General features: G+C 35.9%; 2 protein-coding genes across 2 annotated transcripts; both read right to left on the reverse strand.

Annotated features, from left to right (window-relative positions):
• Window positions 1-580: 580 nt before the first annotated feature.
• On the reverse strand, window positions 581-7408 carry tgfb5 (transforming growth factor, beta 5). The gene is made up of 7 exons (XM_026280226.1): window positions 6850-7408; window positions 5317-5480; window positions 4937-5069; window positions 4716-4826; window positions 4164-4341; window positions 1791-1941; window positions 581-1308 (listed from the first exon to the last, which is right to left on the reverse strand). Exons 1-7 carry the CDS (start codon window positions 7196-7198, stop codon window positions 1150-1152), a joined length of 1245 nt encoding a protein of 414 aa, XP_026136011.1. The 5' UTR covers window positions 7199-7408; the 3' UTR covers window positions 581-1149.
• Window positions 7409-11121: 3713 nt separating this feature from the next.
• trmt112 (tRNA methyltransferase activator subunit 11-2) lies at window positions 11122-12555 on the reverse strand. Its single transcript, XM_026280229.1, has 4 exons — window positions 12347-12555; window positions 11992-12093; window positions 11746-11838; window positions 11122-11468 (listed from the first exon to the last, which is right to left on the reverse strand). Exons 1-4 carry the CDS (start codon window positions 12419-12421, stop codon window positions 11370-11372), a joined length of 369 nt encoding a protein of 122 aa, XP_026136014.1. The 5' UTR covers window positions 12422-12555; the 3' UTR covers window positions 11122-11369.
• Between the last annotated feature and the right edge of the window lie 417 nt (window positions 12556-12972).

Here is a 12972-nt window from a genome sequence, read left to right on the forward strand (position 1 = left end):
TTTAAAGGACATGTTGAGGCTTTATAGACAGAATGAACACAAACAGGAGATATGTAGGCCAACATTCCTTCCGAACTTCCCACAGATCAGACTAAATTATATCGCACAGCATTATAGGGTGTGAATGGCACTGCCAGATTATACAAATCAAAGACATCACACGGTGCGTTTGAAACGCGTCCAACAGGCCATTTCGACTCAGTGGGTCGCCCGCTTTTCGCCCACTGTTCTTTCTCCCATGTCACCACAAACCCTGAACCCCAAGCGTTTAAATTTGGCGTTCCGTGAGTGGTCGGTGTCTGGAAATTGTTCACATCCTGTTTACGTCGCAGATTTTCTAACCTCGAACCGCATCTGGCTGTTGAGTCCACTAGTCAAATCTGCATTTTCAGCGAGTGCAGACCACACAGTTATCGTTTGAAGAAAAAAAGGAAACCTTGAGAGCAGGCCACTCGCTGGGCCGTATACTGAATATACGAAGCCACAGCCAATAATCTACTTCTATAAATGTAACGAAAATGAATGAAAAGGCCACAGAATATTATTATCTAATCAAAATTTATTGTATTTAGCAAATAAACACATATAAACATCACCGAAAACTATTTACACTTGCAAAAATATAAACCGATCTACAGTAAACTTCGTACAAAATCAAAAAAAAAAACTGTACTGCTGACGTGTGCTTTGTGTGCGATATTGAAAATGCGAGGAGATACTTGTTAAAAAAGCTTATTTATTAGACTATTACCAATGCAGAGACGATTATCGCTCCTTTATTGAAGATGCTTGATGTATGATTATATGCTATTCCTCTTTCCACAAGTTTGAAGGTATAGTTCACCCAAAAAAATAAAGATTCATTTCTTTCTTCTGTAGACCATAAATGATAACATTTTGTGAAATGTTTCAGTGTCACAATGGAAGTCAATGGTTTGGTTCCAAACATTCTTCAGATTATATTGTGCGTGCCAGAAGAAAGAAATGCATCCCGTTTTGGAATGTAAATGAGTAAATGAGGACAGTTAAAAATTTTGGGTGTAGTATCCCTTTAAGATGCCATACATTGAGATGTAAGTTTGCTCTCCTCTGATCCACCTGTTTTTCTGTGCTCTGTCTGAGAACGCTATGTCTTCTCTTTCCACTGCGTCAACGGCACTTGCAGGACCGGACCACCATGTTGGAGAGCTGTTCCACACGGGGGGTTCGGCCTAGGAAATAAACAATGGTGAGGGGCTCCAGGTCCTGAGGAACACAACACGGAGATGCTGATGCTTCTGGATTCATTTTATTATACAGCGGGATAATCTAAAATTAAAACAGAAAGAGAAACACTGTGAGCAGACACAGAAAACAACATCTGAACTCTAGAACACTGCACATACAAGCATACTGTACAGATGTCAATGCCTTTCAAGTTTAAAGACAAATAAAAGCATTGAGAACAATCATACATGTGAAAATGAGCTGAGAATTGTAATCTAGTTTAGAGAAAGAAATGAGTCATGTCTTTGTTGCAGTTTTTCTGCCGATCATGGTGGAATATGAGACTTGTTTACCTTTCAAATGACTGTTGACTGCAAAAATGCTACAAAACGCGAATCAGATTATGTGAGAAAGTCTGATGTGCTGAAGCAAAACAGACACTATTTTTGTAATCAGCAGCCTTAAATTAGTAAGAAACCAGCACTGGATTTCTTTCAGCAAATATGATGCAGGGTGGTGTCATTTTTTTTTAGCTGGGAGTCCTGATCCAACCTGCAAACATGCTAAGTCTGATCAATATTTACCATGTTGTAGTGATTGTCTGCACTCCATAGGTAAGGACAGTTCCCCGCACAGAAATTAGCTTTGTACCCTTTTGGCTCGTGGATCCACTTCCAGTTCAAGTCCCGACGAAAATCGATATACAGAGACCTCAGACAGCAGCCCTGATCAGTTCTGGAGGAGGGAGAATGATTGGTTTCAATACAACAGTGTTTTTATTCAATTAAATTCAATTCGGGTTTATTTGTATAGTGATTTTTATTATACAATTCGTTGGAAAGCAACTTTACAGAAAAAGGGTAGTTTCTACAATATTTTCTATATATATATCAATATATTCAATAATATATTCTACAATATTTTATAAGACCAGCAGACTGAAATTTAATTGTGCTGTGTACTTTTGTCATTTTTATTAGTTTATTTTTAATTTTTTTAAGTATAACTACATAGTTTTATATATATATATTTTTTTATCTCAGTTTAATTTTATTTCCAGTTATTTTAGTGCTGCAACTAAATGAAACTAACCTAAACCTTTTGGATCTAATATTTATATTTTATTTTATTCCAACTTGATTTCAATTAACAATTCATTTTAGTTAACAATAACAACTCTATATTCTTCATTCTAGAATTGTATATTCTTTTATATATATATATATATATATATATATATATATATATATATATATATATATATATATATATATATATATATATATACACTGTAAAAAATAAGTGTAATTTTAACTGTAAAATTTTGTAAAAACGCTACGGAAAAAAACTGATAATAGGTTAACAGTAAGTTCCCGTACTATATACAGGGAAAAACTGTAAAAGATCTAACAAAGCATTTAATGTAAATTTACAGTAAAATTCTGTTAATTATACAGCTTTTAGAAGTAAAAAAAAAACAAATCAATGTATAATTTACAGTCTAAAACTGTAAACTGATATTCCCAGAATTCCCTGCGTGACACTCCACGTTTGAAAGTATTTTGTTTAAATAATCATGTTTTTAAATAGTTCTTGTTATCAGTCATGTACATTTGAGCTTTATGTTACATCTTCTGTTGCTTAATGAAAGTTTTTTGCATTATTTAATTATCACGTGTGTTACCATGATGGTGTTTTGTGTTTCCAGAAATGTGCACCTTCTATATGTTAATATATACTTCTGCTTGTGGTGAAGCTACTTGTGATGAGCTTTGATACTTCATGTGGCTTTCTCTTATACAGTACCATCTTTATTATTATGGTGGTTGTCAGTATTTTCCAGGTACAAAACAGATTTATTTTTGTGTGTTGTTGAATTTACTGGTTTCATATTCACATTTTCTTGTTTGTAAATTACAGCTTTATATTGTAAAATTAACAGTTTTTGACGTAAATGTGTTTACAGTTTTCTGTATTTTTACAAAATTATTCTGGCAACCACAGCTGCCAAAAAGTTTTTGTAAAAACAACAAGAAATTTTTTACAGTGTATATACATAATTCACCCTTTGTGCTCTATGGAAGAAGTAATGCCAGTTTGGAACAACACTGTAAATGATGTGAACAAATGATGAAAGAATATTAATTTTGGGGTGGACTAACCCTTGAATAATTGTTGTCTAGTTTTGACTACAGCAACAAAATTAGATTTGACTTAGATGTGAGCATTTCTATGTTGTTTAGCACAGAGGAACCACTCCAAATAACAAATACAATTTAAAAGAGCATTTAGTCCCAGGACAGACAAGAAGCAGACTGCATATCAGACGTGACACTCCCTGGGCGAGTCGCTGCATGCGATCTGTGGGTGTGATATGCAATATAATCTAGACTACTATTTTACAAGCTCACGCATTGGGATCAATCTCATCCAGCTCTGAGTGTCTCTGTTGGATCCTGATTGGTTTTTCATGCAGTGTTAATGTTTTCTTGCATTCACTGGGGACTCCTGAATACTGTATTCAATAGAGCTTCTTATAGCTGAATTGGACTTGTATTATAATTGATGAACTTTACGCAATAATTTAACTGAACTGAATCAACACTGAGCTGGCTTAGGCTGCATAATGTCTTATTAGAGCTGCTTTACTGCAGAATTTGGAAATGATGAAGTATGCATAATTCTTTTTCTGTTTACTGTATGCATTAACAGTATTGTATAAAGTTCTATAACTTGACAAAATACTGTATATTAAGCGTAATACTGCAATCCTTCAGAACCATTTATATTCGCTTTTTGCATCTGTTTTTATACTAACATTCATTTTGTCACATTCTAGCTTTTATAATGTGTGTTGGTACGGAACATACAGTTTACACAGATTATACAAAAATATCTGATTCTCAGTATCCCAGAGACATGCCACACACACACTCTGGCACTCTTTCTCTCTGTACCGTGAGCATATGGATGTGTCCGCTGCTGATCTCTTCTTGCGGTTTCTCTTAGTGGGAATGTCCAGACGGTCGGTGGGCAGCAGGGTGAGTATCAAATGGGGAGTTTTTGTGCTGAATTCAATCTGTCCAGAAGTCATGCCTGGTCTTCTGTTATGCTTTATAATGTCGTCATCAATACCTGGGAAAGAATCGATCCAAAATATCAATGACAACAAATGAACAGTTTCCTATGACATTAACAATGTTACACTTAATTTGACAGCTAGGAAAGTTCACTTTTTGTCTTCATTTGGAACAGTATTTTTACTGCTTTAAAATGTATTTAGGATGTCTGGTGAAGGCATTGAAGTTGGCCCAAACGTGGTGTCCTTGTTACGTTGTAATTATACATTTATACATAATTATTATAGTATGCACATGCAACGTGTAACAAGGACACCTTAAAAAGTTTTACCCATTTTTGCATTAATTGTAAGACCTAAACTGTTACCACTGTTACCACTCTATTGCCTTTCTTGTTTTCATTCAAATTTAGATTGATGAAAAAATGACCTGCAAATCTGGCTTCCAACTCTTCGCTCTTGTTAGGGACAATATTGTTTGTGGAAGGGACGAATGTACAGCAGGGACAGTGAACACTGATCTTGAGTCCGAGATTCCTCTCTAAACGGGAAAAAGATTATTTTTCTTAGAGAAGGAAATCTCATTTGACTTGCTCTTCTGCTTCATCGAGCAGTAAGTATATGTTTAAACCTCCAGATGAACTCACTGACCTCTGAACGCCATCCACTCCTTCACAGTCTCAGTGACGTCGACAGAAAGCCACGCCCCCTTGGCACGAGGCTCAACTGTTCTAGAGTCAATGTACCTCTGAGACGGTGCTGTCATGTCTTCAGATTTGAGAATCTGTGGGTGTGAAGGGAAAAAACCACAAGCTTATTTGAGTTACCCATGCATTCATCTGCTGGTCTATTTGCACTGTACAGCATGAAAAAATATGTGAGGAATCAAACCCTGAGGAATCAGATGTTGCCACTTGCATGAAAAAATATGTGAGGAATCAAACCCTGAGGAATCAGATGTTGCCACTTGCTGCTGCTCTTTGGGACGATCCAAGCCTTTTGTCTAGAAAAACCACATGCGATTCTCTCACCTGGTATATTTCCACACGCTGCTCTGTGGTGCGCGCCTGTGGGTTTGGTGCTCTGAAGATGCGAAATTCTGCTTTGACTAAAGTACTGGAATTTCGCTCCACGTTGGTGACGTCGAAGCCCACTATCCTGAAGTACGGGCTCTGAGGAACCGGGTGGATTGAGTCTGTGGAACAAAAGCAGGATTCACTTTGGCCTTGTTTACACTTTGTGGTCTGTGCGTGGTTTTCAGAGGGTCAACCTCAAGGAAATAAAACTTGTCTTGGTGCCAAAGCAGCAGATGTAATGACTAACCCCTTTCAGCTTCCCAGAGGCCTCACCGAACTCAAGCTGCCTTATTATTAGCAACTAAATTGTATATTATAGGTACACTATATATAATAGTTGTTAGATCAAGTATATGCCTCAGGGATATTTTCAACTCTGTACATTTTTCGAATCTGATAATTTTATTGTATATAAACTATGTATGTAAGAGAATGTCACAGATGCATGTCATATTTCACCCAAAAAATCTAAAGAAAAACAATAATTATTTTTTGCATGTGGCAAATGTTTTTAGGGCAACAACAACTGCTTTTCATTTACATTTTTGTAATGAAAATTAAGCATGTTTGACTTATTACTTACAATGTACTTTTTTTTTTGTAATTGACATTATTTTCAATAGTTTATTAGTTCGGCAATACGTGATTTATGCAGATTAGAAATATTGCATTATAGTTGTGTATGTATGTATGTATGTATGTATGTATACTACCACAATACAAAACAATAAATAATTGTTACAGACTGGTAATCTGTTTGATATTATACTGATATGCAAACTTTATAGTTTAAACTTCTTTTTCAGGGCACATATTTCTCTAAAAAAAAGCACCAAAAAGGGTATTCATTAAATAAATAAATAAATAAATATATAAAATAACTAAATGTATTAATAACAAAGACAAAAAAAAGTGTGTTACCAATTAGATTGCAAAACTATATTCTGAAATACAATGGCATTACAATTGCCCATACATTATATTTTTGTTGTGGTTATCTAATAATCATGTTGTTATCTTATTGTCAAAAAGCAGGAATTAAAATATTGCATATTAGTTATCATTCATGAAAAGCCAATACTGGCCTAATAATACTACACGGAATATAATTGAATTATACAAAATGCAGTTTGAATCATGTCATTTTGTTAAAAAGCAGAAATAAACAAATATTGAAAATATTGTATATCGGTTATCGGCATAAAAATTGACATTTATTTTTTTATTTTTTTCATGAAGCAAAATATAATTCTGAATATTTCGATGGTGAAATACAGCCCAACCATGTCGTTTCAAAGTTCTATGAGTTTGCTTTAACATTGTAAGATATTTTTAAACAATCTAATCATCATCTCTCACGCACAACCAATTTTGATATGGGCAAGCTATATCTTGCACTAGAATTAGGTTTAATTAGCATACACATCCAGAATCAGAGTGCATTCTTTGAATGGGCAACCATATTATATAAAACTGCATATCACTCACTCGTATCTGCGCGCAGTGGCATCATATTGATCCGCTGCACCTCTTTGGCGTAATAGTCCTCCTCGCTGCTCTCCCGCTCGCACGCGACTTCGGCCTGGCGCGCGCGCTCCTTCAGCAGCTCCTTCGTGCTGTTGTAAAGTAACATCACCTCCACCGGTACCGACTCCGGTGAACGATTGGCTTCGGGATCCGGAGGGCTCCGGATGCGCAGCTTGCTCAAAATCTGTCCGCGCACCGCCTCGATCCTTTTAGATTTGTGGTCGTCCAAGCTGTAGGATTGGCACGTGGAGAATCCCTCCGCAGACACAGACAGCTTGAGAACGAGCAAAGTTAGATTGATGAACCACATGGTTGATTGACAGATGAGAGGCTCGGGTGCGCTCCTCTATAACGCCCGGTCCGCTGGATGTCCTCGGGGAGGGCGCGCCGCGCACTGAGCGCGTCTCTTGCAATGGGACAAACCCAAAGTGCGTAGGCTGCGCTGCTGGCGCTCTGTGTTCACCAGGTGAATGAGCCGCTCTGCTGTCAGATACGAGCTTTTACCTCCTCACACACTGCCATTTATGTACTCTTGTAGTAAAAAAAAAAAAAAAAAACACCATCAGGAAAGAATATTGCGCAGATGACATTAGTTGAGCTCGATGTGTGAATTCCAAGTAACTTGAAAGGATTTACGTAACCTTAAGGTAATTTTCGAGGCGCAAACTTTTAAGGTAACGTTACATCTTACGTATTTTGGCGTCCCTAACGGTAAGCAGAGAGAACTGTTGAACTTAAACAGTTAAGTATAAGCACTTTTTATGGTTCAAACCCTCGCCAAAAACCCTCCGTGATTCACACCCTGCATGAGCTACTCAAGGTGAAACAAATGTTAAATATTGGCCAGATTTCTCTGCATGTTGTGATGACAAGTGGAATACAAGAGTCCATTATTACAGACCATCTTAATAATATGAATCCATATGGAATCTATAAACACAGACTTTCCATCATGCTTCCCTGGTTTTAAGCATTTACCGGTAAGGTAATAAATGAACTGTCTCGTGTTCGTCTGGTAGGCTATCCAATGATTCAGAGAGAAACTCCAAGTGCTGCTTTGAATTCTTGTGGTTAGTCTTGGAGCTTTAGTGAGGAGGGTTAGTACTTTCTTTTCTTTTAGTGAATCTTCAGCTCCTTTCCCGTGACAGCTATTAGAGATCAGGTCAGATTTTATTCTCTTTCCTTACAGCCTCGAGTCAAGATGCAGACCTGCCATCCAAATGTTCAATCAAGCCCTTGAAGTTGCTTAAGGAAAATAAAATGATCCCATGACAAAGACTGACTGTCTCCAGCATAGAGTTGAACTGGATTTAATATAAACAAAATGAATAAATGCTAGTCTAGGCTTGGCGTACCAGAAGGCATCTTTTGCAAAGAGTAATCCATTTAAAAGGAGAGAGGGGAAAAAATGACAAGACCGTCAACAAAAACGTCAGACGTCAAAGAAAGTATTTGAAGGTGTGAACTTAACTACTCTGCTGTAATTAAAAACACAAACCTCCGTGGCTTTCAGAGCTACCAAAAACATCTCTTCAACAAAACAAGTCCCTAAAGTTTTCTGAAGTTTGAAAGGAAGAAAAAAAACATACAACAGTGTGGAAGAAAGGGAGGGAGGGAGAGAGAGAGAAGGAAGGACGAGAAAAATAAAAGGACTAAGCATGTCTACAATACTAAAAATTAAATTATTTTTGAACATGTGAAAAGCTTTAATATTTTGCACACTGAATACAATTAAGGTGTGCACATCTTTAAACTTCATCATCAACTTAATATTTATGTAAAATTCATGAATTTCCATTTCAGTGCACACTGTAAAAAAAGATTGTGATCTTAACAGTAAAAGACTGTAAAAATGCTACAGTAAAAACCTGTTAATTGGTTATCAGTTTCCATACTATATACAGTGAAAAACTGTAATTGCATTTAATTTTACAGTAAAATAACATTAAACTTAGTTTTTGGAAGTGAAAAATAAAAAAAAATAATTGTTGAATTTACAGTGAAAAACTGTAAACTGACACTCCCAGAATTCCCTGCATGACACTTCATATTTTATGTTTTTTTAATTGAAACAAATATGTTTCTTCTTAGTTTTTTTTATATTTGGGCTCTATCTTATATATCCCTTCTCAGCTTGTGGAAGAGCTGTTGGTGATGAGCTTTGATACATCATGTTACTTCCTCATCACCACCAGTTTTTGGTGGTTATTAGTGCATTACAATGGTTCAAAACAGATATTAGTACTTAAATATATTGATTTATTAACATTAGAACATTAGATCAGTTAATGAAATACGGTGTTTTATTGTGAATTTAAGTCTGTGAAACCTAAAATGTTGCTTCCATATTTTTAACGGTGAAGTTCTGGCAACCATATCTGCCGGTATTATACCATAAATGTCACAGATTTTTTTTTTTTTTTTTTACAGTGCATGCAGGTTATGCCAAACTGACTTTGATTTGGTCTGCAAAAATTTTCGCCAGCCTTTTAATCAGATCATAAGAAGTCACCAGAACAAAGCCGCAGAAGTCTATTTATGTTACGTTAGTATTTCTCACAGACTTTTCCAGATGGCATCATTACATAACAATGGTGACACTTCTTTGGAATCTTTCCTTGGCAACTGTGTTTCCAAGCAGAAGCCTGATATTTAACAAAAATCTGAACAAACAGTCAAATATCCCCCACAGCAGGCTGAAGTTACTGACTGACTTTCTTCATTTGTTTACCTTGGAAATAAGACAATGTGCTTTTCTAATCCAATATTTCCCTCATGCATTTAACAGACCCGTTTCAAAAAAGACCCATGGACACATTTAAAATAGATTCACTGGATATTAATTTCACCTTCCTTTTTGTTTCCTGGAGAGAAATGGTAGATATCCAAGGCCTCAATCTTAAGCTTTCGCATCCTTTCATTTTGTACACCCTTCCTTGCTTTACTTCCACTCCCTATCTTTCTTCTCATTGTTAATTACAGTTCACCATCTACATGATCGTTAATCTTTCAAAAACAGCTTTGTAGCTGCTCTCTCTCCACCTCTCCATTATGACATTATTATAGTTTGGCCAAGAGGGCTGTAATTGAACTTCAAGAGAAGGCAGAAGGTATACGACACCAAAAGCCTCGAAGAAATTAGATATTAGGAACCAAAAACAGACACCAGAGAGTTGGAATTTTTCAAAGGCTGAAACCATTTCCAAAGAACTGATATTTTCCTGTTTAAACATGAATTCAGCGTTCTGTGGTTCTGAATCGGAGAGAACGTGGAATCCTGTGACGTGGACGCGGAGCCTCGAGCGCCATCAGGCGGCCGCGGACGGATGAAAGGAGCGGGGCCGCTCTGGTGGTTCGCTGCGGTATTGCAATATAAGATTTAAATATAGAGAGCTCGAAAACAGTTTATCCCGTTTTTTTCTTTTAACCTCCCTTTAGACTAAATATAGTTGCTGCCTTGCCACGTCATCTTGCTCTCAGAGGTTTCTGTGTGATATGAATAAGTCTTTGGCAGAGTTTGTTTCGTGAAACTACTACAGCTGACCTAAATAATCTCAGACGAGCAGGAAGACCACGCTTTACAGCAGCTTTATGACATGAGGTACTGGCTTATTATGGTAAATAAACTTACTGTTACTTTAATATAGCTGAAATAAAATAAACTATAAATATTAGATAAAAACGTACTAAATGTCAAAATGAAATGTTAACTTGACAACTTAATTTTTTTTAAGTACGCTAAGTTAAAGAACTAAAATTACTAACTCAAAATAAATACTGACTCACTGAACTAATAAAATGAATGAACCCAAATAGTAATAAAAACAATAAAAGGTGTGTGTATGTATATACTTACTGCTGTCAAACGATTATTATATTTAAGGAACAATTGTTGTTTTTATATTGACTATTAAATGTATATACATGTAAATATTTTCAAAATAAATACTGCATGTGTGCATATTTATTTATACATAATAAATAAATACAGTACACATACATAAAAACTTATTTTGGATACGATTCATCACAATTAATCATTTGACAGCACAGATACTGTATATATGTGCATGTGCAATTAATCTTTAACATTTATCTTATTGTTAACTTTTAAATATGCACACACACATTATTATGTATTATTATTATTATTATTATAAAAAAGATTTTTGGCATTATATTTTTGGCATTATTATTTGCAGGTAGCACCAACAAGTAACAGAGATTCAAAACTTAAATCAATACAAATTTATTTCATATTTTACAAAGCACAATATACAATGAGAGAAACAACACAAAAGTAAATTCTCATAGCAACCACATGTTTGGAGACAGTATTTGAACATGACTGTATAAATCAGCATAACTCCTGAATTATGATCATATGTTTCACTCCATTATCCCTTGAATAAAATGGCACCCCAAAAATGTTGGTCTGATATTCGGTATCTTTTCTTGTGGGACACGTGAAGCAGCTTGATCTACTCGCCTTCATTGAGTAGCATGTTGGGAACACCTTTGGAGATCGGGAACTCTCTGCCAGATTCAGGACACTGTAAAGATCCCTCTATAACCTCAACCTGGGAGGAAAGAGGACACCGCTATTAGCACTAACTCACTTCAACAAAAAACAAATTTGACATCTTACTCGCTTCAGTCCAATGGAATCAATCTTTCAATATTTTTTCCTCTTTCGGAAAGTCACAGAAATGCTATACTGATTTAATTTTTATTTCTTTTGGGGCAAATGGGAACTTAAAAAAACCCGGGACATGTGAAAAGAGTCCATAGGAAATGACTAAACTATAAATCTATAACACATTAAATATTTTATACAAGTCATCTGATTGGTCTCACCTCCAGAAGAATTCTGTGAACTTTCCGCAGGAATTCCTCGTCCTTTTCATAGTCTGGTATGAGAGTACTGGGCAGGTCTTGAGACTGTCCAAGCTGTTAAAAACACCCCATGAGTATCCCACAATCCACCAGGTAAATGCAATGGGAGACATGTTGATAGCCAATACTGATGTATCATTCACAGACAATTCAATTCACAGCTCCTCATCAAATATCATTGAAACGAAACACACGATCTTCACTCACCCATTCTGCTGCCTGGATCAGTGCACCCCACTCCAGTTTAGGGATCATCCGGCTCACAAACTGAGAATTGAACTCCAGCTCATTCACTTTCACTTCTGTTGCCTTCATTCATGAGCCAAGACAGAACAAGAGTCAGGCCTGGCATTCAAAAGCATAGTCTGTGTCTATATATAAAAAGAGCTTCCCTGTAACTTTCTGATTTAAATGTTTGATTAAAAAAAAAGAAAAAAGAAGATGAGTTAGTATAAAAGCTAGAAGCCGTTTGGACTCCACACTAAATGACTGCTGCAAGCTGTATTAGTGTGTATCTCCAAAATAAACTGATCATTAATGAAAACACGTACGTCAAGCTCACCTTGATAATAAGTGGGTATCCTTTAGTCACACCTTTCACGTGGGATGTTAACATGTTATGCGTTAACAGCTTCATTTTCGCAGTACGTGGCTATTTATTTCAGTAACAAAGTTTAATTATTTTAACGTGTTACGTTATAAACAACAAGCACATGCGTTCTGCCGATGACTGTATGCAACCTCTGAAACAAGCTCCCCGAGAAACAAAGCGCGGTGTGTTTGGTTCCGCCTGCAGATTCACTGTTAGTAACTGGCTAATAACTGCATTACGTCGTTATAAGTGGAGAATGTGCAATAATTTCAATTTAAGATGTAATATCATGGTTAAATCTCAGTGAATAGTTTGAGCCTAAATTACAATTAGCTATACAAAAGTGTTTCTTGAGTGGTTCTGAATGCTGATTTCAAACGTCTTGTTAAAAATAAAAAAGTGCTAAAATATAATGTCCTACAAACTAACAAGTATACACAATAAACTCGAACATTATGACACATGCTACAAATGTAAATGACAATATCCGACAGGTAAAACAGGGTTTCAATATAACTTTACAGTTGAGCATATTTGACATTTCTGCTAATTGTAATAGGCTATTTTGCAAAATTTTACACCATTTATTAATTTTT

The sequence above is a fragment of the Carassius auratus genome, chromosome 14 (genome assembly GCF_003368295.1).
Source record: "Carassius auratus strain Wakin chromosome 14, ASM336829v1, whole genome shotgun sequence".
Taxonomy (NCBI): domain Eukaryota; kingdom Metazoa; phylum Chordata; class Actinopteri; order Cypriniformes; family Cyprinidae; genus Carassius; species Carassius auratus.